This window comes from Poecilia latipinna, unplaced genomic scaffold (genome assembly GCF_001443285.1).
Source record: "Poecilia latipinna isolate Pla-1442-1.1 unplaced genomic scaffold, P_latipinna-1.0 Scaffold1697, whole genome shotgun sequence".
Classification (NCBI taxonomy): Eukaryota; Metazoa; Chordata; class Actinopteri; order Cyprinodontiformes; family Poeciliidae; genus Poecilia; species Poecilia latipinna.
Window position 1 is genome coordinate 59,807 of NW_015114313.1, and position 24,070 is coordinate 83,876.

Here is a 24,070-nt window from a genome sequence, read left to right on the forward strand (position 1 = left end):
CCCAAACACGGCTTCTTTTACAGACTTCCAGACAGCGCTTATCCAGAACCATGTCTGACATTTCCCAACATTTGGCTCTATCTTTAAGCACACAGGGACACATTTTTTATATTTGGTGCAGGAAGTCCTCACCAATCCTTCATGATGTAACAGGAAGTGACAATAACTCGGATTTGGGCCAACTTTTAAAACTTTCCAGGATTTCTTCAACATCTTGTGGCTTCAACTGTCCTGAAGCTACTACTAGCGATAGGTTTTATATATATATATATATATATATATATTCACACAATTTCATTGTAAAGTTGTGATTTTGTTTTTTTTAAGGGCAAAAAGAAAAAAATAAAGTGCTCTTGGGGTCCCCCTGGTGGCCGCGGCAGGTAACGCTTCTCCGGTAATATTAGCTGCCGTTAAATGTCCGGTGCTCATCCTCTAAAACTCCGGTGGAAGATAAGTGAGTGAGCAAAACAATGTCGAGAATAGAAAGAGGAGAAACAGAAAAACTTTAAAGGTTTGTTTTTATGTGTCTTGGTAATTTAATGTTTATCAAAAAGATTGTGGAGCTGCTAATATAAAATTAGCTTAATAGCGACCTTGAAAAGAACTGGAGTTCAACAGCCAAACATTTGCGCTAGCCTCTTTGTATTTGTGTGAAACTGAGTTTTAACTTTAAATGGGTTGATTCTTATGATTGGCCCTAAATATTTCTGAGTTTTTTTGTTTTGTTTTGTGTTTTTTTGCTTCATAACGTTTGATAACAAGAATTAAAACTTCTTAATGTTTGACATTATCTAGCAAAATGTTTTTACATCAGGCTACATGGCTACTTTATTAATATATCAGCGAGCTACTCTATACTGTAGTTGGTGATATGTTGTTTGCTGCTGATAATTTAAAGCAAACATTATTTTTACATCAGCAGAATGTGAAACTTCTCCAGAGCTGTTAAAATGATTTGGAGGCTCAGAATCAGCCCGGTACCGGTCCACAGACTAATCTAATATAAATCACATTTTTAATTGGTGTAATTACACCTAAGAGAAATTAATTTAATGTAAGTATGTATGTATTCCATATAGCAATGCACTGATTGCAGTTTTCTGGCCGATCGCCGATCTTTAAAAAGCTTGACCTGCCTTCCAATTTTGAATGATGCTGTTTTTTGTCTGATTTGTCACTAAGTAAAGCCAGAAAGTCGCTCAGTTGGCAACAGGGGGGTGAATATTGTGTTAACTGCAAACACACAGACATGACCTGGTGGGGCGGTCTGCCTCTCACTGCAGAGCAGAGGAGGACGCAGGCAACTCTTTGTTGCGGTAGATAAATCGGCTTCACATGTAAGTATCGGCCGATTACCGATCTCCCAAAATTCAAGAAATCGGCGCTGATACAGAGGACATAAAGAGGGTATATCCTCACGTTTAGACCGGTGTAATCTCCAGCATCACACTGTGTGACAGCAGCTTCACATCCAGACAATGAATACAGATTCTAAGAAGACAAACTTAATAGAGTAAGTTCTTTAATCCTTAAAACCTCAGAAAGTTCAAAAAGATTTGATTGAGACTAGAGTTTATTCTGAAGATTATCCTTTTGGCTGTTTTCTTTTTTTCTTGGTTCTGTTTAAACTCCAAGAATGAGTGAAATGAGTAAACAGAACCTTCTCCCAGCGCCAGAGTCCTGAGCTCTGCTGGCTCCCCGGTCCGTTACCGTCCTGGTCGCAGCTGACGCACGCCACCCGGCTGACATTAGCCGTGTTTAGCTTTGCCGCGCTGCCCACTCTTTTAACTCTATATCTGCGCGTTGGCTGCGGCACAAAGAGCGCGGCAGCATGCCGAAAAAGTGTCCTGTAAGCTGGGATGCAACAGAGCGCGGCAGCCGGCCAAGAGTTGGCCAAGAAAAGCAAAACACACAGGAGGGATTCAGTCAAGTGCTCATTTAAATATGAGTGAGCAACAGACTGTGGAATTTGAATAAGATTATAAAAGGAAGACCGAGTGGGATGAATTTCAGCTTTCAGAGCATTACATGTTTTGCCTTTCGTGTGTGTGTGTGTGTGTGTGTGTGTGTGTGTGTGTGTGTCTTCATTTCACCCTGCAGCCTCCCAGAGGTGAGATAATGACTCCCAACAATGAGCAGGAGGGAGGAAATTGGCAGCCCGTCTACACAGAACGCTTCTTATGGCACGGCTGCTCCTCCCCACCAATTTAACTGAACACACACACACACACACACACACACCAAACACAGGTGAACACACACACACTTGGATCTGGGTTAGCAGAGCGTTGCATCTAAGTGCATCTATCCTGCAGCGTCCACTGCAGTGCTGCGCATTGCACCTCATTGATTAAACGTACAGACATCATCAACATGCATGAACTGTGCGCGCATTGTGTGTGTGTGTGTGCGTGTGTGTGTGTGTGTGTGTGTGTGCGTGTGTGTGTGTGTTTAGGTAGCCTTTGGGGATCTGTTTATAAATCTTCAAAGCCAGGATCAGCAGCAGGTTGAGTGAAGACACTGAAGGAGGGAGAGTGAGGCAGATGGAGAAGAAACGGTGATGGGGAGGGATCCAAAAAAAACACAGCATGGCGGGTGGGAGAGCAGATAGAGAGAGGGGAGTGTGTGTGCGTGTGTGTGTGTGTGTGTGTGTGTGTGGAGGGGAGATCCATGCAGTAAGGCAGAAGTTTCAGCTCTGCGCTCCACACACAGCCAGGACGGAGGACAGAAAGCACTAACAGGTGAGCCGCCTCCTCCTCTTCCTCGTCCTCTTCATCGTTCTGTGTGCAGAAGTTGTTCGGGTTCAGGTGTGAACGTTGACGCGCTGAAGTTTTGGATCAGATCAGACATGGGAGTGTGCAGGAATGCAGCATTTCTCTGATTTAAGAAGTGAAGGAGGAGATGTTCCAGATTTCTGCCGTTGTGTTCCTGATGCTTTTCTTCAGTCCTTTGTGAGCGCTGGCACAAAAGCATAATGCTGGCTGAGGATTGAGCAGTCGTGCTGCGTCGGAGCAGCATGCATTATTTATCCGCACCGATCTCCAGAAGCAGCGATGCCCCTCCGGGGGCAGCGGGGCTTCGTACACACTGCCGCGTCCTCACAGTGTCAATATCTGGGATGATTGTTGAAGTGATGAAGTGTTGTGTGAGTGGAGAGCAGACAGACATCTCTTACATTTCCTCCTCTTGTTTGTGGAAAACCTTTGCCCCGAGAGTTCTGTGTGTCAGGATCAGACATCATATGGATTATTAATCGTCATGCATGCGGGAGACATCAGAGAATCCCTGTGAGTGATCCTGAGGTGCAGAGATGTCCCTTATCTCCAGGCGGGAGTTCCTCTCCTTTTGTCTGCAGATCCAGTATCTGAACCCAGATCAGTGTTAGCGCCGCGCTCCGTTCAGGCAGCGCAGTCATCGTGTCAGCACATTACACATTTGTAAGCACATGTGCTTGTGTTATTAACAGCATCTGTAGGAGTGTGTGGGCGCGCGGATGTGTGTAGGTGTGTGCGCGGCGTGTGTGTGTGTGTGTGTGTGTGTGTGTGTGTGCATCCAGCTGCTTCTGAAGCCATTCCTTACTGAGGGCTGCTGGCAGCTGCTCATGCCATGAGGGCAAACAAAGACACCAAGATTTATGAGACACAAAACACACGCACACACACACACGCAGACACCTACACACACACACGCGCGCACATACACACAGCATAGATGTAATAAACTTATATTCAGCACCTGAGAGCACAAGATGTGATTCTGAATAATCCAGACGAAAACACCTGCAGCAGAAGTAGATTTTTTTCATATAATATGTGATAGAATAGAAATATGTTTTATATTCAGATATTCAGGTGTACCATCAGTAAATGGAAGCATGAAGATAAACAAAAACATAAAAAAATATGCAGCTTTGGAAAATCTGAAGAGTCCACTGCACTGAACGCCTTTGAAAACCTGTTATTCCACCAAATGTTGATTCCTGATCTCTTCCTGAGTTAAAATGTTTTTAATGTTGTTTCTAAATATATATAAACTTGTTTTCTTTGCATTATTTGAGCACTGCTTCTTTTTTGTTATTTAACCATTTCTCATTTTCTGCAAATAAATGCTAAATGTTTGCTTGGAATTTCAGAGACATGTTGACAGTAGTTCATAAAAGAACAATGTTCATTTTACTCAAAACATAGAAATGTAAAATCAGTTTGCAGTGGCCTCTTAATATTTTCCAGAGCTTTATATATTTCATATAGGATGTATATGTATAAGGGTTCAAAATGAAAAAATACACAATCTTGTTTCTATTAGAGTCTAAAATAGTTTAGATTTAACTGAATATGCTGAAAGACTGAAGAAGCTGCAGGTGAAACGCTGATCCCTCAGGCTGCTTCCATGGAGCATCATGACCTCCATCAAACCTGTGATGGAGGTTTGAAAGTAGCAGCAGATGCTTTCAGTCAAATTCACTGTTTAACGCGTCAACAGCAAATAAAACCACCTGTATAAATACGCATGGTTTGGCTCGTTGCTTCCCAAGTCAGAAAAACTTGACCTTTGAGAAGCAATGAGAAAATCAATCTGGGAAGGGTTATGAGGGCATTTCTAAACAATTAAATGTTCATCATTCAAAGAAGTTTGAAACTCAGCACGGCGCTGAGGGAGTGATGCTTTGGGCTTTTAGCCACAGGACCAGCCCTCTTCTCTGTCACTGAGTCGACCTTAAACTACCAAAGTGTTCCAGCGTCCATTATGTGAGTCCAATTTCTCCCTCCATGGTCATTAGCTGGGAAATGATCCAGAAAAACAGCAGCACCTCTACAAAAATGAGGTAAAACTGAAATAATAAAGGTGATGACTGTCAAGTTCAGCCACCAACCTTAGAGAAATTCTGACCTGCGGCTTTCAGACAATAGAAGCAAACAACAAAACAACGTTGGAAGAAACAGTGAGCCAAACTGTTTCCACTTCAGATCAGATTGTTTTGAAACTGATTGTTTCTTTATAACTAAACATGTTTTTTTCTGACAAACAACCCAAACAGAGTGAATGGTGTAAAATACATTCACTTGGGAAAGTTTTAATTATGGAACGAATCGCTGCTTCATGGTCAGCCATGAAACGAGGGCATGGTGAAGAGACGTGAACACGCGAAAAAATCTGCATAATCCGGCGCAGACATAAAAGTAGCAGAAACGTCTGATCAAAAGAAAGACGGGGCTTTGTTCTAAAAAAAGAAGTCAAGCTTTAACTTTATTTTTGTATCCAGCTGCTTGAACAAGAGACCCTAAGAAAGCGACTCCATAACCAGCAACAGACACAGTTTAACTCCCTACTTAAACTGTTGGTTCAATGAAAAAACAACATAAACAGTGAAGATTGTTGGACTTCTGGATATGTCCAAATCATGTTGATACTTAAAAGCTCTAATATAGACACTGAGATGTTGAACGCAATCATAGAAATGTGTTTTCTTTACAAAAACTGATTATTTGACACATTGTCAAAATGAGAAAAAACTGTTTTCCTCACTATAAACAGAAACAGGTCTAATAAGAGAAACTTCTGCTGATTATCTCCCAATATCTGCACAGCAGATTCTGTTAAAATGTTCTTTAATCAAAAGTTTCACACTCAGCATGAAGGATTTTGTGAGCAGTGCTTCCTGGCCCTCTGCACTGCAGCAGTTTGTCTTTTTCAGATTTGTCCTCCAACATGTCTGCAGGAAAACGTACATAATGCCATATGTGTCACCATATTTGCTTTGCCGAGTTTGTTTGTGAGCAAAAGTGTGTTTTGCCAAGCTTTTAGCCACCATAGGAGCTCTGATATCTGCACCAGCATCATCTATTGAACAAAGTGACCTGGATGCTGCTGTGCCGAACCGAAAACCAGCAGAAATTCTGCCCTGTTCAGGGATTTTTCACGTCTGTTTGCAGTTCTACCACAAAAAAATATGCTGTGCTGAGCACAGCAGGAGGAGCAGCTAAATGTGTCATGAAGGGTTTAAACGTAACATTTATTCAACGTCAAGAGGTTCTTCATGAGCATCCAATAATCTGAACAGCTGGTGTGATGGAGGGCTTCGTCTGCTGCTGCTGCACAACTTTCTGAAGTTTCGGACAATAAGTCGTGTTTAACCAGCTTCCTGCAGCAACAGTTACTCTGGCAACATGCTCCAAATAAAGCTGAATGTGGATTTTTTATTTTATTTTTTTCGCAAAGATGCTTTTGCTGATGTCAAGCACAGCTCTGCAAACAGCAAACGGAGCACTCAAAGCAGTTCGCTCCGAGCTTTCCGAGCCTGAAAGCTCAAAGTGGATCCCACACAGGACAAAAAAAGCAGACCGAAACCAGAATGAGATTATTGACCAGCCTCAGGAAAGCACATATTTAAACAGGAGGCAGCGGGAGTGTGAGCATGAAGTGCGATGTGAGAAGTGGATGATGGGAACACAAGTTGGATTATTTTAAACTTCACACCTTGAGGTTTGGATCAGTGAGAGTAAACCTTGAGCAGAAAGAGATGGCTGTGCTACAGCGGAGGACGCTTTGAGCTGCACACTGTCACCATCTGATAATCCCTCGGTGCTACACTAATCTGGCTCCTGCAACATCCTGAAGATAACACACACTGTTTCCTGAAACTAAACGTCTTCCTCCAATGTTACAGGAAAAGAAATCCTGTGGTTTTCTTTTGCTGGGTCATCGACATGGACCAGAGCGTTCTGCTGCCTTTCTAGCACATTATGCAAATAAGAACAAAAAGAAACAAATCCAGCAACGAACCAGCAGGCAAAACTCCCAGATTCAAGTATGGATAGCAGCAGATAAGTTTTAGTGAAGTTTTAGGGTTCATTCACACCAGTCCTGTTTAGTTCGCTTTAGTCCAACTCCAGTCCGTTTGCCTAGAAGGTCCGGTTTTTTGGAAGGTGTGAATGCATAATGGAACTCTGGTTCGTCTACAAACCTCGGTTTGGTTCGGTTGAAGTGAACTCTGGTACGGTTCGAATGCATATGTGAACACAAAGCGGACTGGTGTTCACACTTCCAGCTCTAAAAACAGGAAGTGCTTTTGGATTCTGGGTAAATACAACCAAAACATACGTGTTAGCTTAGCGTTAGCGGTAGAAATGCCTTGTGGTCTTTTACCAAAGACAAAAGAGAAATCAGGTAGATTAAGTTTGATTGGCGAAAGATATTGCAACATTGTTACATTTTCAGCTGTTTTTACAAACCAACCAAACCCTTTGAGTAGCCTGTTCCCCTCCTGGCCTGTGGAGGCGCTGTAACAAGAACCACTGAAGGAAACAACACAGAAACCTCTGAAGACACTGAGCTCAACTTCCTTCTTCTTGAGATATAAACAAAAATGGAGTTGCGTCAGATTTTAGCAGTTGTATAATTTCTCTTTTGTTTTGGTAAAAAATAAGAAATTTCTACTGCTCAGTCATTTCTATTGCTTAGCTAATGTGTTTGTTTTGTTTGCATTTACCCAGAATGCCCTGCAGTGTAGTTACACTGCTGCTTTAGACGCATTCGCACCAGAGTTGACTTGAACTGAACCGAGACCCAGGCGGATCAGAGTTCGATTTCACATTCACATCTCCCAAACGGACCGGCCTATCTGGGCAAACGGACTGGAGTTGGATTAAACCGGGCTGGTGTCAGAGCTCTCATTTCATTCATCGATGTTGCAAAGCCAGAAGGAGAAGAAGCAGAGGATAGCAGAGAGTCGGTGTCCTGCCAGCAAACACAGCAGGGTTTGATCCATCCCTAACAGACGGGACACGGCGAGGCAGCAGACTGGACTCCCTGACTGCCGCTCTGGCTCATTACGAGTGTGATTACAACCACCAAACACACACCAGTCATGTAAGAGGCAGTGCAGGATGGAAATGCAAACACATGGCTGAAGAAAGAGACAAAAAATACACCTTTAATTCACTCCTGATTCAGGATTATATTTGTCTGACATCTGATTATTATCTGGCTTTCTAAAAATTCAAATAAATAACTAAGACGGAAAAACACATGTTGATGTGAGACCATTCGGCCCAGTTCAGAGAATCCAGTTACCCAGTGGTTTTTAAGATAAATCCACCTAAAAATGTTGGATTTTAAACATATTCTGAACTGATATATTCTGATCTGCAGTCTATATCAGGTTTATATTTCATACAGTGTGTTGAACGGTCAGAGTGAGACAAGTGCACTGAAGCAGCGTGGCTCTCCAGAGACTGAAAGCAAACTGAAAGACCTTGAAAGACAGAAAGAAACGAGTGAAAGCCTGAGAGAGATGCCAGCAGCTCTGCAAGGATCTTTGCTTTGAATTACATGATAGCACTGAGAATACCAACAATCCTTTCATGCAGATGATGTAGCCATAGCTTCCAGCAAACAGTTAGGGTGCATTCACACCAGCTCTGTTCAGCTCGCTGTAATCAAACTCTGGTTCATTTGTCTAGAAAGTTCAGTTCTTTTGGGAAGGTGAGTCAAACTCTGGTCTGCCTACAAACTTCAGTCTCTGTTCGGTTAAAGTGAAATCTGGTGTTTCAATGCATGTGTGAGTGCTAAGGGGTCTGTAGACCGCGGACTGCAACACAGGGCATTCTGGGTAAATACAACCAAAACAAACATGCTAGTGGGAGAAATAACTCCTGATCTTTTACCAAAGACAAAGAAGGACTCATACAACCGCTAAAGTCTGACACCATTTCATTTTTGTTGACATTTTGTGAAGAAGGAAGTTGTGCTCAGTGTCTTCAGAGGTTTTTGTGTTGTTTCCTTCTGAGGTTCTTGATGCAGCGCCCCCACAGGCCAGGAGGGGAGCAGGTTTCCAAAAGGTTCGGATCGTTTGACTAAGTGCAGAGAGGAAGAGAACAACAGCAGCTGAAAATGTAACAAATCTTGCAATTTTGTTTCTCAATTGAGCCGAGTCTATTTCACCATCAGGTGTGAAAACAGCCTTAGAAAACCTGATTCTGCTCCAGGTTGAGTTTGATGAAAACAACAGTTTGAATGCGGATTTGGATTCATGGAAGTGGGTCTCTATTGTTTGCTCCGGCTGTAAGTCCTGGCGTCTTGTGTTTCATGTTTTTTTTTGTTTGTATTCCCGTCGCTGCGTTGCTGCCATGCATGCGGTCCCCAGGCAGGTCCTGGTGTCTGCAGCTGTCAGACGGTGACATGCTGAGGATGGAGGACAAGAAGCAGCCGAGAGAGGGATTAATGAGCGGGACAGCAGCAGCGGGGTCTGTCACTGCGCCTTCAGATAACCGCTCCCCCAGCTGCCTTTCTCTCCTGTCCCAAGAGGCCGGCTGCAGCTTGTTGCTGCACATCTGGGGTGGAAATGCTCAGTAGCCTCTGCAGATCTGCTCCGTTTGTTTCCTCTTTGTGCGTTTGGAGAGGAAGGAGGAGACGCAACGATACATGGTGTCAGACCTCAAAGTGATTTAAAAAAAAGCTAAATTCAGAGGAAGAAAACAGGAACAGGAAGTGTTTGTGAAACTCATGTCCTCAGGTTTGACTCCCAAAAGCTGCAGGGAGACGGTAGAAAACCAGTAGGGACAGGTACACTGCAAAAACACAAAATCCTAAAAAGGTATTTTTGTCTTTCTAGAGCAAATTTATTATCAAACTTGAAAATGGAACAAAACATTTTGTTTCCCAAACAAAAAATGGGAAACGAAATGGCCAAGCGAAATAAGATAAAATGTCTTATTTCACTTAGAATCTGTATTTTTACAGGTATTAAGAAATAATATAATTATAACAGGAACCTAAGTTACTTGTAAGTTAGTTTTGTCTTATTTTAAGTGTACTAAGACATTTGGACTAGAAACTAGTCAGTACCAATACTTGGTAAAGATTTTGTGTTTTGTAGTGTATGAGAACCCTAAGAAAAATACTTGATACGTAATGTGCACGGTATTACGTGTCAGGCAACCTAGTGCCATTTAATATCACAATCAAGTAATTATGTTAACTTCAGTTGTTATAAACGATTCTGTAAATATCAAACTTTGCTATTTAGCAATTTGAAATTTTGTCTTTGTCTCTTTAAGCAGCTCCTGCTCTTTTTGACACTGTGCCTTCAGCATGTAATCACAGCAATGCTTCTCAGTGAGCCGCTTGCAACAGTGAGCGTACGACTGATAGGTGGTTTCTATAATCAACTCATTAGACCCACAGTTCCACCAGATGTCTGCTAATTGCTGCTGCCACTAGTCTAGAGGAGCTGAGGCGGAGGAGATTTGTGGAAAGCAAAGTCGTGAGATTCAAGGATTCCTCAAACACGCAAGAAAAATATCAAAACAATCAAAGGTATGATTTTGATGAAGGGATGAAATTATAACATGATGTGTTTTACATAAAGGCCCCATTTAATATCTCCAAAAGCCTCCATATTTGCTTAATCTTCAGGAAATTTGTTTGAATTTCATGTAGAATTTATTCAGCACAGATTCCAAATTATTTCTGCTCTGCTTATATAAATGGGAGTTATTCTTTGTAACAGAAATCTTCACTCCATAAACAGCTCAGAGTTTAATTATTCAACCTGCGGATCCCAGGCTTCACATCCTTATGTCACCTTTAAGGTTTCTCGTCCTGATAATGAAGCTTCACACTCGGCTGCACGCTTTGATGACCAGCCTCAGTCCAAGTGCCTGTTCTCATTTTGACTTTCAGTCCAGAGGAGAGGGGCTTCACATGCGCCCTCCCTCAGATCACTGCACCCGGATTTTTATCTCCCAGCAGGCCGCTGTCCGACGGCGGCGGCTTCAGAACATCAGTCACACTCCGCAGCGTTCAAACACACACGGGCAGCCTCCATCGTTATGGAAACAATAAACTACAGGGATTTTTCTATCGGGAAATGTGAGCCGAAGCATGTCGGAGCAAACCAAACTGAATTAAGTTAAAATGTTTTTTCACTTGAAATCAGCCACTTAACACTGATCTGAGAAAACATATTGATTTCTTTGCATTCTTTTCTTCATAAATGTTTCATTGGACAGACCTGAAAGGTCACTGATGCTCTTAATATGTGCATCACACAGAGGCTGAACGTGATGAAATGCAGCTACGCACTGAAAAAAAACACAAAGTATTTTCAGTCTGTTTTACAGTACAAATGTCTTAGTGCACTTAAAATAAAAAATAACTTACAAATCACTGTTTAGCAAGAACACAAGATGAGTGTGAAACAGGATTTTCCATATGAATGTGACAAATAGGATTGTTATAACAACAAATAAATAAATAACAGGATAATTGTTATTGCAATAAAAATGTCATTTTGAGACCATTTTAAAGAAGAACAATGGTTATGGCATAATCATAATAATAATGCAAGAACAAATTCTCAAAGAAAGGGAGAAAAACAATAAATTATGCACATGGAAATTATTGAACTCATTTTAATTTATCATATGATTAATTGATTTATTGCAACATTCCTAATAATCACTCGTGAAAAATAAAAGCCATAAAATTTCTGCTAAAGTTAGTGAGGAGCTTTTTGTTTTGGCAGGTAAAATCCCATAATATGCTGTTTCATTTCACAAAGAGCCACAGACCCTCCTGAGGCTCAACGCGACTCCAATTACCTACTAAGAGCATGAATTATTGACATCTTTGTTTGCAGCAGACACTTTGGGAAATAATGTTCGGTTTGATTTCTCTTTGGGTTTTTCTCGTCTCCAGTTTGTGTACAACCTGTCTGCCTCCTCATGGTCCCGTCTAAAAGAGCAGCTCAGAGCGAAGGCGCCCACCGATCTGCCACACATCCCAACCTAAAGTCACCAAGCAGAGGCGTGGGTGTGATTAATTAAAGAATGTCCTCTGTGAGCTCTTTTCTTTGACCTCGTTTGAAAATGTCAGGCACACAAAAGACAGCTGGAAACAAAAGAGCAGAACTTTGAATTTTCACTAAATGTGAAAATTCAAACCCTAACCCCTTACCCTAAGAAAATAAATACGTTATTATTCAGAGCAAGTTAAGAGCTGCTTAGAGCCTCCACACCACCAGGGGGCCCTCAAGAGCAAAAGCTAGCATGATAAATTAAAAAATATAAATTCAAAATATATATTACACACGGAAAAGCGAAATTTTTGTAATTGGTACTCGAATAATACATTAATCTCTTCCTGCTATTGGCCGCTGGCGCCATTATAGAAATGTAAAATATAAAATTTGTGAACTTGGTTTCTGCAAATTTTATTTTTATCAGCTGATGTTAATTTTAAAATAATTGAAATAATGTGGCACAGTTGCATATCACTCTCAAAATCCAATTTTTTTTTTTGTTTGCTACTCCTGTAAGTTTAAATTCAGTAGCCATAATAACATGATGTAAGTTAAATACAAATGCTAACTATAGCAGATATGTTACACATTTACAGTAGCTCAGGGTCGATATGTTGGTATTGGGGCCCTGAAATTAAAATACGCTTAGGGCCCCAAAAAGAGTTGGACCGGCCCTGTTGGCTTTAATTGTTCAGATTCCACCCATACAGCTTCCAATAACTTGCAAAAGGTTTTATTACATTAGGATAAATCTTCAGCATCATCCTATTTGGTATCATGAACCGTTTTCTCTAGTTACTGTTGCTATCACAACAGTTTCCAATTACTATATAAAAAAAAAATCAAGGTCAGATGAGAAACATCTGAAATACGTCCTGGAATAAACAAGCAGATAAAACAGAGTCTGAGGCAGAGAGGAGAGGAAGGCTGCAGGAGAGCAGAGCACCGACTTCTCTTGTCAGTTTCTACAAATTCCTGCTACCTGAGCAGATTTCACTTTACCGCACAAGAAGACGACAAAGAAACAAGTTCCTCAGCTTCCTGTCGGCCCTCTTCCAGGCAGCTGCCTGATAATTCAATGTTATGCAACCAAGATTTCTGTCTGTTAAACTACAATTCAGAAATGATGAACTGTAAGAGCTTACAGAAATATAAAACTCAATGATTCTCTAAACTGGGAAAATAAATGAAAATGTGCAGAGAAGCATTGATCTCGTCTACGGATGCATCCAGTAGTTAATATCCTGATGCATATTGCAAAAAATGATTTTCCTAAATGTGGAACAGAATATGCAAACTGTTGCCGTCTCCAGTTGATTTGCGGCTTTAATTAAAAAACATCCCACTCTGCTAGGAACTCTGCATGAGTTTTATGAAAGCATATTTATAACGAGATGCAGACAGAATCACAGACCTCTGAGCATTTCTCTGGAATCTTTAAAATTTTCCAACACAAAGTGAAAGGGAAGAATTATTTTGCATAGCAAAATGTTTTTTACAAACTTTCCACTTGGACAAACAAACATTTTTGCTTATTTGTCAGATTATATGGAACTTGTCAGCAATGAACAATTTTCACATCAAATTAGGGACTTTGACTAGACCATTCTAAAATATGAAAGTTCTGTATTACAGATTTTTAGGTTTCTTTACTGTCTGAACTTTGTAACATGGCACCAAAACACTTAATCCGTAGGTCAGACTATAAGTTTTAAAAAAAGAGTTGATGGCAAAGAACAAACTACCAGTGAAGTAAATAATCTACAGATGGATTTATCCGTTTATCGATTATTTTTAACCACTAAATGTTACATTGGAAAAATAAAGTCTTATCAAGTGTTTTGTTCTAGCTTCTAGTGCAAATATCTTAGTGCAGCTGAATGAGGCAAAACTAATTATAACTTTCCAAGAAACAGAAGCTTGCATAATGTAACTAAAGCCAATTAATTTAATATTGATTTTAAGAAAAGTTGATATACTGGCAGATTATTTCACTCGTACTCTGCATAATCTGCCAGTAAGACTTTTGTATAAATATTAAGAAATTATTGACTAAGAATAAGCTCCTCTATCTTCCTGAAATGTTACTTATTAGTTAGTTTTGTCTTATTTCAAGTGTGCTAAGATATTTGCACTAGAAACTAAACCAACAATACTTGGTAAGATTTTGTGTTTTTGCAGTGTGGAGAAGCTCCAGCAATTAATATTTCTGCTGACTGAAATGATTCAAAGACAACCTCAGCGCTTCACGCAGAGTCTGATCAGCAGTGATTATTTTCCTCTGGATCAAACCCGCCTCCCTCAGACGATCTCGGCCCGTTGTTGCCTTTGTGCCTGTGTGCTTTTCACGGCTGCGTGCTGCCGTTCCAGTGAAAGTCATTTTCCAAAGGCGCTCTTTACTCTGACGGCAGAGGGAGACGAGGAACCGGCAGACCCCATCCTGCCTCCGCCTTACTGCTGAGAGGATGGAGAGCAGAACCGGTCGGCCTTAACCGGAGCTGCTCAGCAGAAAACCGGCTGAACTCACAGCAACACATTGATCAACTGTGAAGGAGTGGAAACGGATACAAAGACGGTTTTTGGCTTTTACTGAATCCAAATCTGTCTGATATTAGCAGGTCACTCTGTAGGACTGTAATCTTTAAAAACTCAGGGAGCAATTTTGTGTATTTTTTAAAAACATGCAGCTGTGAAAAACATTAAATCTGACCTGAAGCAGAGAATATATTCATTAGTAGGCTCTACAGGCTGCCGGCTGTACAGGCTGCAAATAGTTACATTTTTTGAACAATTTTTTAGAAAAAGTTTAATTTTAGAAGTAATTTTACTCCAGTGGACTTTTTACTTTTATTTGAGTAATATTGTTCTTCATTATTTCTACTCTTTAGTCAAATTTCTGGATACTTTATTAGATACAAGCAACTTTTACGAAGAAAGAACAAACATTTTAACCAAATATGCGTGAGACACTGACTTCTTGGTTTTATACCAGCTTTATTTTCTGATGTTTTCTGTCTGCTGAGCTTGTTGGAGATTAATAAGATACAGTAAACATTACATATGGTCACTGGAGATACTTTACGGTATGGAACAGGATTAGGATCACAGGGAGAAATGAATTTCAAAGTCAGTAAGTGGCTCTTTTCTAACATGTACACATTATCTACTGTATTAATTTAATATAACAATTAATATTGAGGAAAAACTAGACCTATGTGAAGAAGTATTTCTTCTTCCTGAATGGTGTTTTCTTATATTTTTGTTAGATTTTGTCAGTTAGTGAAATCGTTTTAAAATATTAAATCAGATTTTATGATTCGTTACTCAGAACTTCAGTGACATTTTCACCACAAACATTTGTGAACCTTTTTTTTTTTTCTTTTTACCTGAACAAACGTATATTGAAGTAGAGTTTCTCTCACTTGGGTATTTTTGGCTGCTCTACTGTCTCTGCTGTTGAAGTAAAAGTTGAATGAAGGACTGAGAGCCAAGGAACCATCTGCTAATGATTTCATCATCCAGACAGCTGGAATATCATGTAAATGGAGGAGCATGGAAACAATAACTCCTGTCTGTGTGTGTGTGTGTGTGTGTGTGTGTGTGTGTGTGTGTGTGTGTGTGTGTGTATGCGCGCGCGCCGGAGCGTATTGTATGTGTGATGAGTGTCTCTTTGTTACGCTGTGCAGGCTGGCGTTCTCGCCGATACAATGCAACAATAGATCTGTGTGAAGCTTTGATCTAATGAGAGAGAGAGGGGCGACAGAGCGAAGTGGGAGATTGTTCAGCGAGAGAAGAAGAGATAAAACTGCACAGAGAGACTGAAGCAGCTCATCCAAGGACGGATTTGATTTCAGCTCACTATAGAAAGTCATTTAGAAGGTTTTTTTCTTTAGTTTTCTGAATAAAAAACTTTGCCATAACTTCTTATTATTGGATTAATTGCGAAAGCTGATGTCAAGAAGACCTAGAGTTAAAAATAAATTATTTTTAATATGTTGCAGTCATTTCCATCCATTTTTTTGAGGACCACATAAAGGGAGAACAGCAGAAATTCAAGAAGAAGGCAGCGAGAGATTAAGGAGTTTCTAATGAAGCTTAAAATCTTACCAAATATTTTTGTCTAGTTTTAGTGCAAATAATGTATTTGAAATAAGAAAATATAATTTACAAATAACTTTTTAGCAAAATATAGGAGCTTGGTTTAAGTAAAAAATTCCATAATAATGAAAAAGTATTAATTTCACTTGCAGATTATTTCACATATAACAAAAACATTTTCCACATGTTACAAGTGAAATATGTAAATATGTAGCATGTGGAAAGTGTTTTTGTTATATGTGAAATAATCTGCCAGAACTAGTACAATTTCATTGATATTATGGAACTATTGACTTAAAACAAGCTTTTATATCTTGCTGAAAGTTTAGTTATATATTATTTTGGTCAAGTTTTTAAATTTGTATTAAAAACCAAAAATACTTGGAAATATTTTGTGTTTTTGCATTTTAAGCTTTACTTTCAAGCATACACCCCTTTTAAGTTGTTTAGTTTGAATAACATTGATTTTAGACACACTTTTATTTATGCGTGTGCAGTAAATTAATAATGTTTCCACCACATTTTACTACTGATGATGCGAGCAGCGGCCATATTGAAACGTAAAACTCGCCTTGCCAGTCGTAACTCGGGTTCAGAGTTGCTTCCAGTTTCCCAGTCTAACGTTTGCAGACGCTACAGTTGATTCTTTCAGACTGAGAAGTTGGAATTTCCCAGTTCTGAGTAAAACTGGAATGAAGCATCATTTGGTTCACACACTGAGAAAAAACATTTAGAAAAAATGGTAATTAATTTAAGTAATTTATTATCCTTAAGTGTTTTAATTAATGTTTCTAATTTGAAAATAATAATAATGATGACTGCTTCATAACAGCTTTCTTAATAAAATTAAACCTACTGCAACAGTTTCCTCCCCTCACACACACACATACACACACACACACACACACACACACACACACACACACACACAAGGTCAGTTATTTTGCAACAAATTTCACCGAAGTTTCAAGTGGAAGACTTAAAATTTCCAATCATAGCTGTGAGATAAATTCAGCAGCAGTTAAATCAACTCTTTGACATTTAAATGATGAAACTTGAGCGTGTTCGCTGCAGCAGCCAGAAACTCAACATCACGTTCCAACAGAAGAATTAAAGTTAGCAGAAAGTAGAAATCCTCACAGAGCAGGTGAGAGCTGCAGGGAGGCTTCAGTTTGAGAGCTAATGTGTTTGTTATCACCTGCAGCAGATGGCCCAGCAAGCAGGACACACACACACACACACACACGCACACACACGCACACACACACAGGTACAAACTACATGCATATTCCTACGTGTAAAAACTCCCAGCAGAGCAAACAGATCTGTTCATTAGCAGGATTTGTTTACTTAAAATAAAAGGACGTGCATTTGTGTGCGTGCGTGTGTGTGTGTGTGTGTGTGTGTGTGCGTGTGTGTGTGTGTGTGTGTGTGTGTGTGTGTGTGAGAAGGCAAATTAAGAAGAGAGAATATCTCAGATGTTTGGATCTCATTTTGTATTCAACGATGCATTTAATGACGGTTTTAATACATTTTAAATCTGAAATTAAGCAGCTGATTACGTTTTTAATCTGGTGGGTGAGGAGGGGACCGATGTCTTTGTCCAGCTGTTATTGGGCGAGAGGCGGGGAACATCATGGATTGGTCGAAAAACTGTTTTATCGCTTTATTGCTATAAAACACCTGGCAATGGTCAATACACTGCAAAAACATTAAATCTTACCAAGTATTTTTGGTCTTGTTTCTAGACAAAATATCTTAGTACACTTAAAAAAAGAGAAAACTAACTTAAAAGTAACTTTTCAGCAAGATAGAGGAGCTTGTTTTTCTAAATAATTCCTTAATATTGATGAAAAAGTGCAAGTTACACTGCCAGATTATTTCACTTGTAAAATGAAAGAAATGTCATTATTTAAGTGAAATAATCTACCATGAATAGAAGGGATATTTAATAAAAATAAAAAATTACCTGTTAGTTATTTTAGTCTTTTTTCAAGTGTACTAAGATATTTACACCACAAACTAGTCCAAACTTGGTCAAATTTGTGTTTTTTGCAGCGAATACGAATCTGAATTGGCAAAAATTAAGTGCTTTTTATTTGATTTAGTTTTAAAATGGTTAACTGGAATGCTGCCATATTTTTATTTCCGGCCTGTTTTTCCTGGAGAGCTGACTGCCAACCATGCAGGCTGCTGCAGTGATGCAGACTTGTTTCCTAACAACGGAAGCTGAAAAACCCAGAAATCTCCACGTTGTGTATTTTACACCAACATTCAAATCAATCTAAAACTCGATATTCTGACACTTCTTGCTGATACGTGAATGAACATGTAGTTTAGAAAGCACATTTTCCTCAACCTAGAAAATTACATAATGTTCACATTTCAGGGTAAACAAGTTATTAATGTAAACTCACAGTTGTACAAAAATAGCCGTGTACACACACGCATTTCCTCACACACACACACCGAAAGCAGCCTACGCAGTAAGAAAACAACAGAAAAACACACATCTCCACCCACACAACAAAGTTATATAGGCCACACAGAGATCCGTACACCTTCATGGTTTGTGTTAAATCCCTTCCCACAGGAAATTCTGCATTTCATGTGGCTCCTCATCAACATCCTCCGTTTCTGTGTCTTTTGTTTCCCCTCCTCCTGCTGTCCTCCTTCCAGGTCGTCGCCATCATTCGTTATTGATCTGTCCACAGGGAGGACATGTCCACCGCTGCCTTCCCTTTATTTATAGATACAGGACAGATCTCAGGGAGAGAAACAAGAAGCCTTACTGTTTCTTTGGGAAGTTTTCATCCAGTGTGGTGTTGTTGTTGCTGTGATTAAGGTGAATATCTGCGTGAAATGGATCCACTTAACAAAAATAAAGCTGAGCTCATTTGATTGTTGATCATTTTATTTTCATTTAAAATCTAAACAGTTTTCTACTTGGTGCTAAAAAAATATTTGCTATTAGATATGCATTCTTTTGCCTCTTGTTGCCTGCACTGAACAGTAATTGAACAGAAAAGAGTGTGGAGAGACAATATGAAGACATAATAACGGTCTGACACTGGGAATCCAGCCCAGTAAACATAGAAACTGTCCAGTTATTTGACTGGTTTTGTAACCATTTAACTGGGCAGGGGAGTTTTAAAATCCACTGCAGTATATTTTTTCGGGTTTGGGTGGATTTGTGCGTTCCTCTGTTCTCCCCCGTCCTCCTCTGGGTGCTCATTATGGAGGAGGTTTGTTTGATCTATTCTTTCATTTCAGTTTGAACCTGAAGCAACCGGCTCTCTGCGGAGCGTTCTGTCGACACGGCCAGTTAAAGCTGCTGCCATTACACAGACAAACAAACACTATTTCTCAGCTGCCATTATGCAAAGGAGCTGCGTCCGCATCCCCGCACCTTTTCTATCAGGCAGAATCTGCAACGATCTGCAGCGCTGCATGGATTTCTCCCTCTGCTGATCTGGGACAGCTAATCAGACAACAACAATCAGCTGAAGCTCGGTGCCCTCGGTATAATTAACAACAATAATTAGCTTCTATTTAAAGAGGTTTATTTTTGCTTAAACGTACAAGAGAAGCATTTAGTTTCAAGTGCAAATAACTCAAGGCTTCGGCAATGAAAAATATACTTTCAGTTCAGATTAGAGACGTGAGGAAAAGCAGAACACATTATTAAACAGTTTACAGCTAAAGCTGATGTGAGAGAATGTTAGACATCCAGAATGTTAAGCAGAAAGTAATTTATAATAAATCACAACCACTAAAGCTTCTCACTTCATGGTTTTGTGACACGTTTTCCAGCTTAGCCAAACAAGCTCCAGCAGCCGCAGACAGTAGATAAATCATGCTAATGACTTCACTGTTCTGTAACTGCATCATGCATGTTTATGTAAATATTCAAATGAAATATAAATCACACAGTTGGGTTTTCTTTAGTCCCACTGAATCTGTAAAAGAAGCGACTTTTAGGAATCAAAACTGAATAAAAGGAAGTTTCTTAATCACCACCAGTGATTTTCAGGCTAAAAGCTTTTCATGACACGGCAAAACTAATTTCATCCAATGACATTATTGCATGGAAAGGAAATCAGGGACGAATTCAACAAAGTTGTTTTGCCCAGTGTATGTGTTGAAATTAGAGGTTGTGCAGCCATTTCAGCAAACAATCTCATATTTAATTGAACTACGAATGCAGTTAATGGAAAATCCACTTTTATTTATGTGTATTTAAATAAATTACAGTCTAAGCAAAACGCTTCATTTTCTAAAAGGCCAGTGCTGTTCGTGATACAAAAATAAATATCAGCTGTGTTTCTGAGAAGAAAGAATTACTCCTTTCAACATGTGATTTATTAATATTATTAATAAATAATCTATTAATCTGTGTCAAAACCATTCGGAAAACATTAGTTACTTTTGTTAAAAATACAAATCTTCTGAATTCAGTAGATCCTTTTACAGTTTGTTCAGTCAACAGATGGAGATTATTGAGTAAATGTGAGTTTTTTTTAATTTTGTACAACAAAAACACAGCGACTGGTTTTCACCTCTGATTTTATTACATTATGTGTAATAAATACTGTTACATTATAACTCAAAATGGTTTTAAACTCACATTTAACTTTCACATCTAAGCACAACTTAGATGCATCTTTCATCCATCACAGCTGGACGACTCTTTGACATGTTATTTTCTTTTAATTAGCTTAATGAGCAGTTCGCTCTCATGCCTCATTCAGGGTTTTGTAAATGACACAGAATGCTAATTAAGACTGATGAACCGCCCTGAAAGCTGCAGCATCGGCTGAACTCTGCTGGAGCGTCACAAAGTACGATAAGCTAAATCCTTGTTTCTTTGTTTGGTGGGGGGCTGACACCTCCACCCATCTGCTCTGTGTTGCTTCATCACAGCAGCACAACGAGACAGAGAGAGAGAGAGACGGATAATTACATCCTCAACTGAGAGCCATGTGGTTAAATGAGTTAATACGGCTCGGTGATTTTTAATGAGCGTGTTCGTACTTCCTGTTCTGTCATTTATATTAAAATCCACTAAAGCACATTTGTTATTATGGGCTGCTTATGTGATTGTTATGCTTGTGAAATTAGAGCCATAATGCTGATGATTTCTGTTGCTTATCTCAGTTTGACGCCATATTAGAGCCATTGTAGGTAGAATAAAGGAATACATTCCCTGCAAAAAATCTCAGAAACTTCCTAGAAAAAACAAGTCAGTTTCTGAGTTCAAAAAGTCCAAAATTAAAAAAAAAAAAAACTTTGCAATTTCTGAGTTTTAAACTACAGAAATTTGCTAGAAAAAACTCCAAAATTTCGAGATTAATATCAGAAAATTTCAAGAAAAATCTTGGAAATGTGTGAGTTTTAAAAGTCAAAAACTTGGTAGAAAGATCTCAGAAATGTTAAGGTTAAAATTTTCAAGAAAAACCTAGATTACAAAGTCGAAAATGTTGGACTTTTGTAAACGTCCTTGTTTTTCATAGAAAGTTTCTGAGATAAAGTTTTTTGGTGGAAATTTAGTATCTACAATTTCTTAATATGCCATTATAATTATCTCTATCACTTATTTATTGATATTCTTATTTTGTGCAGAACAGTTGAATGTAGAATAAATACCTGCTAAAGGCAGTTTCAAGGGTTAATTGGATGGAAAATTAGACCTTTTTGCTGTTCTGAGATGCAAGCAGATGTTATTTAATCTGCTCATTTTGAGTCTGTAGACATTAATGTAGTCTTAAAAATATTTCTGTAGTGCACTTCAGAAGCAAATAATGAACACATACAAAATCTTACCAAGGTTTTTTGTCCAGTTTCTAGTGCAAATATCTTCCTCTGGCTCATAACATGGGAAAAATGTTTAGTTATGGGTAAAATAATCTGCCAGTGTAACTGGCATTTTTTTCATCAATATAAGGAATAATTTACTTAAAACAAGCCCCTGTAACTTTCACGTCAGGTTTGTCTTATTTTAGACTAAAATATTTGCTTTAGAAACTCGACCAAAATATAAAATAAGATTTAGTTTTCTTGCTGTGAAGAGTTATAGGAAACGTCTTCAGTTTAAAAATGTGGTGTGTTTTCAACTGAGCTCAGTTGAGCATTGGTGCATAAAATGATGTAATGACAAAATATTCTCTAATAAATGATACGATAAATAAATGGAAAAAGCATTTAGCATCTCTAAGGCGACTGACATGAGAACTGATGTGTGAGATTCATTAAATAAGGCCCTCAGGTAAATCAGGGACCCAGATTATAATATTTTCACCGCTTATTTCCCACCAAGTGGCTCTCTTAGGGAATCCTAAACACTAAATCTAACGTGCCTTCTCTTCAGGTACAATGCTGCTGCATTCGAGCGTTCTGATTGGCCTGCTGTGCCTGGGCCAGGCCGGCGGCGCCTGGGGTTTGGCCCGCCTGCTGGACAACGCAGAGCTGCGCTCGGCCTTCTCCGTGTCGCGCACTAACAGCATGGAAGGGGGACCGAAAATGACCGTGACCTTTGACACTGTTTACGTCAACATCGGCGGAGACTTTGATGCCAAGGCGGGATTGTTTCGCTGCCGCATCCCCGGGGCGTACTACTTCTCCTTCACGGTGGGGAAGTTCCCCCACAAAGACCTGTCTGTGATGCTGATGAAGAACAGGAACGAGGTGCAGGCCATTGTCTACGAGGAGAACGCCGGAGAGGAGAGGAAGGTAGGCTGGAAAAAACAGCTCACTTTCAGCTTACAGGTGTAAACAGAAACTGTATTTAAGCCCCATAAAGGTCTCACATTTTCAATTTAAACCTAGCAATCCAAGCTCCAGCAAGATTGGTCAGCTGGTTTTACCAATGTATGCACTGTACAATGGCTGCTGGAAAAGACATGTACTTTGTTGTTGTCTTACTTCCAGAAACCACTTGTTGCATTTTTGTTGGTTGAGCAGGAGGCTCTACTAATGCTTTTCAAAGATGTATTGTTGTCCATCTTTGCCATTTTCATGTAGGCAGAACTGAGCAGAATAAAATCTCATTGACTGAGGATGATTTTATAACCTTTTTATAACAACTGAAGGTAACATAGTTACTTGATTGTGCTATAAAGTGCCACTATGTGGCTGGAAGATACATACTGCCCTTTTATGGTTTGTGAACGTCAGGGCTCAGTTAAAGCCTTCTGTGTTTATGTTACGATGAGTCACAGAAGCTGATCCCTCTGTGATTGGATCATGTTTCTCCCCAGCTGCGATAACACCATCTGCTGAAATCCTCAGGTGCAGAGCCAGAGCGTCATGCTGCAGCTGGAGTTCGGGGACACCGTCTGGCTCCGTCTCCATGGCGATCCCCGCTACGCGCTCTACAGCAACACTGGGCACTACACCACCTTTAACGGCTACCTGATCTACCCTGACACCTACAGCTACCAGACCCACCACCACCAGCACCAGCCCGCCTACAACCCTCAGCAGGACACAGAGGACGCCAAGTCCAGGCCAGGAGACCCCGAGAAGGAGGAGGAGGAGGACGGCCAGGAGTATGATGACGAAGAGGACGACGGGAGATCCGCCTTCTCCGCGGGCCGCACCCAAAGCATCCTGGGAATCGACCAGGTGGGCATGCCGCAGCACCGGCCGATCAGCTTCGACACGGCTTTCGTCAACATCGGCGAGGACTTCAACGTGACGGAGGGCGTGTTCACCTGCCGCGTGCCGGGGGCGTACTACTTCTCCTTCAACGTGGGCAAGCTGCCCATGAAGACGCTGTCCGTGAAGCTGATGAAGAACCGCCTGGAGGTGCAGGCGATGATCTACGACGACAGCCAGGGCGAGAAGGCCCTGCAGAGCCAGAGCCTGATGCTGGCGCTGAAATCAGGCGACGTCGTCTGGCTCTACTCCCACCAGAGAGACGGATTCGGAGCCTACAGCAACCACGCCAAGTACATCACCTTTACCGGTTTCCTGGTTTACCCCGACATCAGCTCCAGCTCCCCCACCACTGCCACCACCAGCCAATCAGAAGCCGCCAAGAGGCCCTAACTACGGCTGGGTGGCAAATGACTGAGCATCCTGGGTGGGATTCATGTTCACACGTGAAAACACAACATCTTACCAAGAGGTTTTGGTCTGGTTTCTTATTACACTTGAAATAAGACAGAA

The 24,070-nt window shown here is 40.2% G+C and overlaps 1 protein-coding gene and 1 long non-coding RNA gene across 2 annotated transcripts; one reads left to right on the plus strand and one right to left on the minus strand.

Moving 5' to 3' along the window:
* The first annotated feature begins 2,452 nt into the window (after positions 1–2,452).
* On the plus strand, positions 2,453–24,070 carry c1qtnf4 (C1q and TNF related 4). The gene is made up of 3 exons (XM_015060263.1): positions 2,453–2,741; positions 22,269–22,630; positions 23,189–24,070. Exons 2-3 carry the CDS (start codon positions 22,274–22,276, stop codon positions 23,948–23,950), a joined length of 1,119 nt encoding a protein of 372 aa, XP_014915749.1. The 5' UTR covers positions 2,453–2,741; positions 22,269–22,273; the 3' UTR covers positions 23,951–24,070.
* LOC106964634 (uncharacterized) lies at positions 10,585–23,182 on the minus strand. The gene is made up of 3 exons (XR_001428467.1): positions 23,048–23,182; positions 21,548–21,550; positions 10,585–10,596 (listed from the first exon to the last, which is right to left on the minus strand). It is a non-coding gene; the product is annotated as an uncharacterized LOC106964634 (long non-coding RNA).

What these genes read in the sequence shown, in the direction of transcription:
- c1qtnf4 (XM_015060263.1), top strand. Translation starts at nt 22,274, where the DNA reads ATGCTGCTGCATTCGAGCGTTCTGATTGGCCTGCTGTGCCTGGGCCAG. An exon ending in ACGCCGGAGAGGAGAGGAAG is followed by an intron (nt 22,631 to 23,188) that starts GTAGGCTGGAAA and finishes TGAAATCCTCAG; the next exon opens with GTGCAGAGCCAGAGCGTCAT.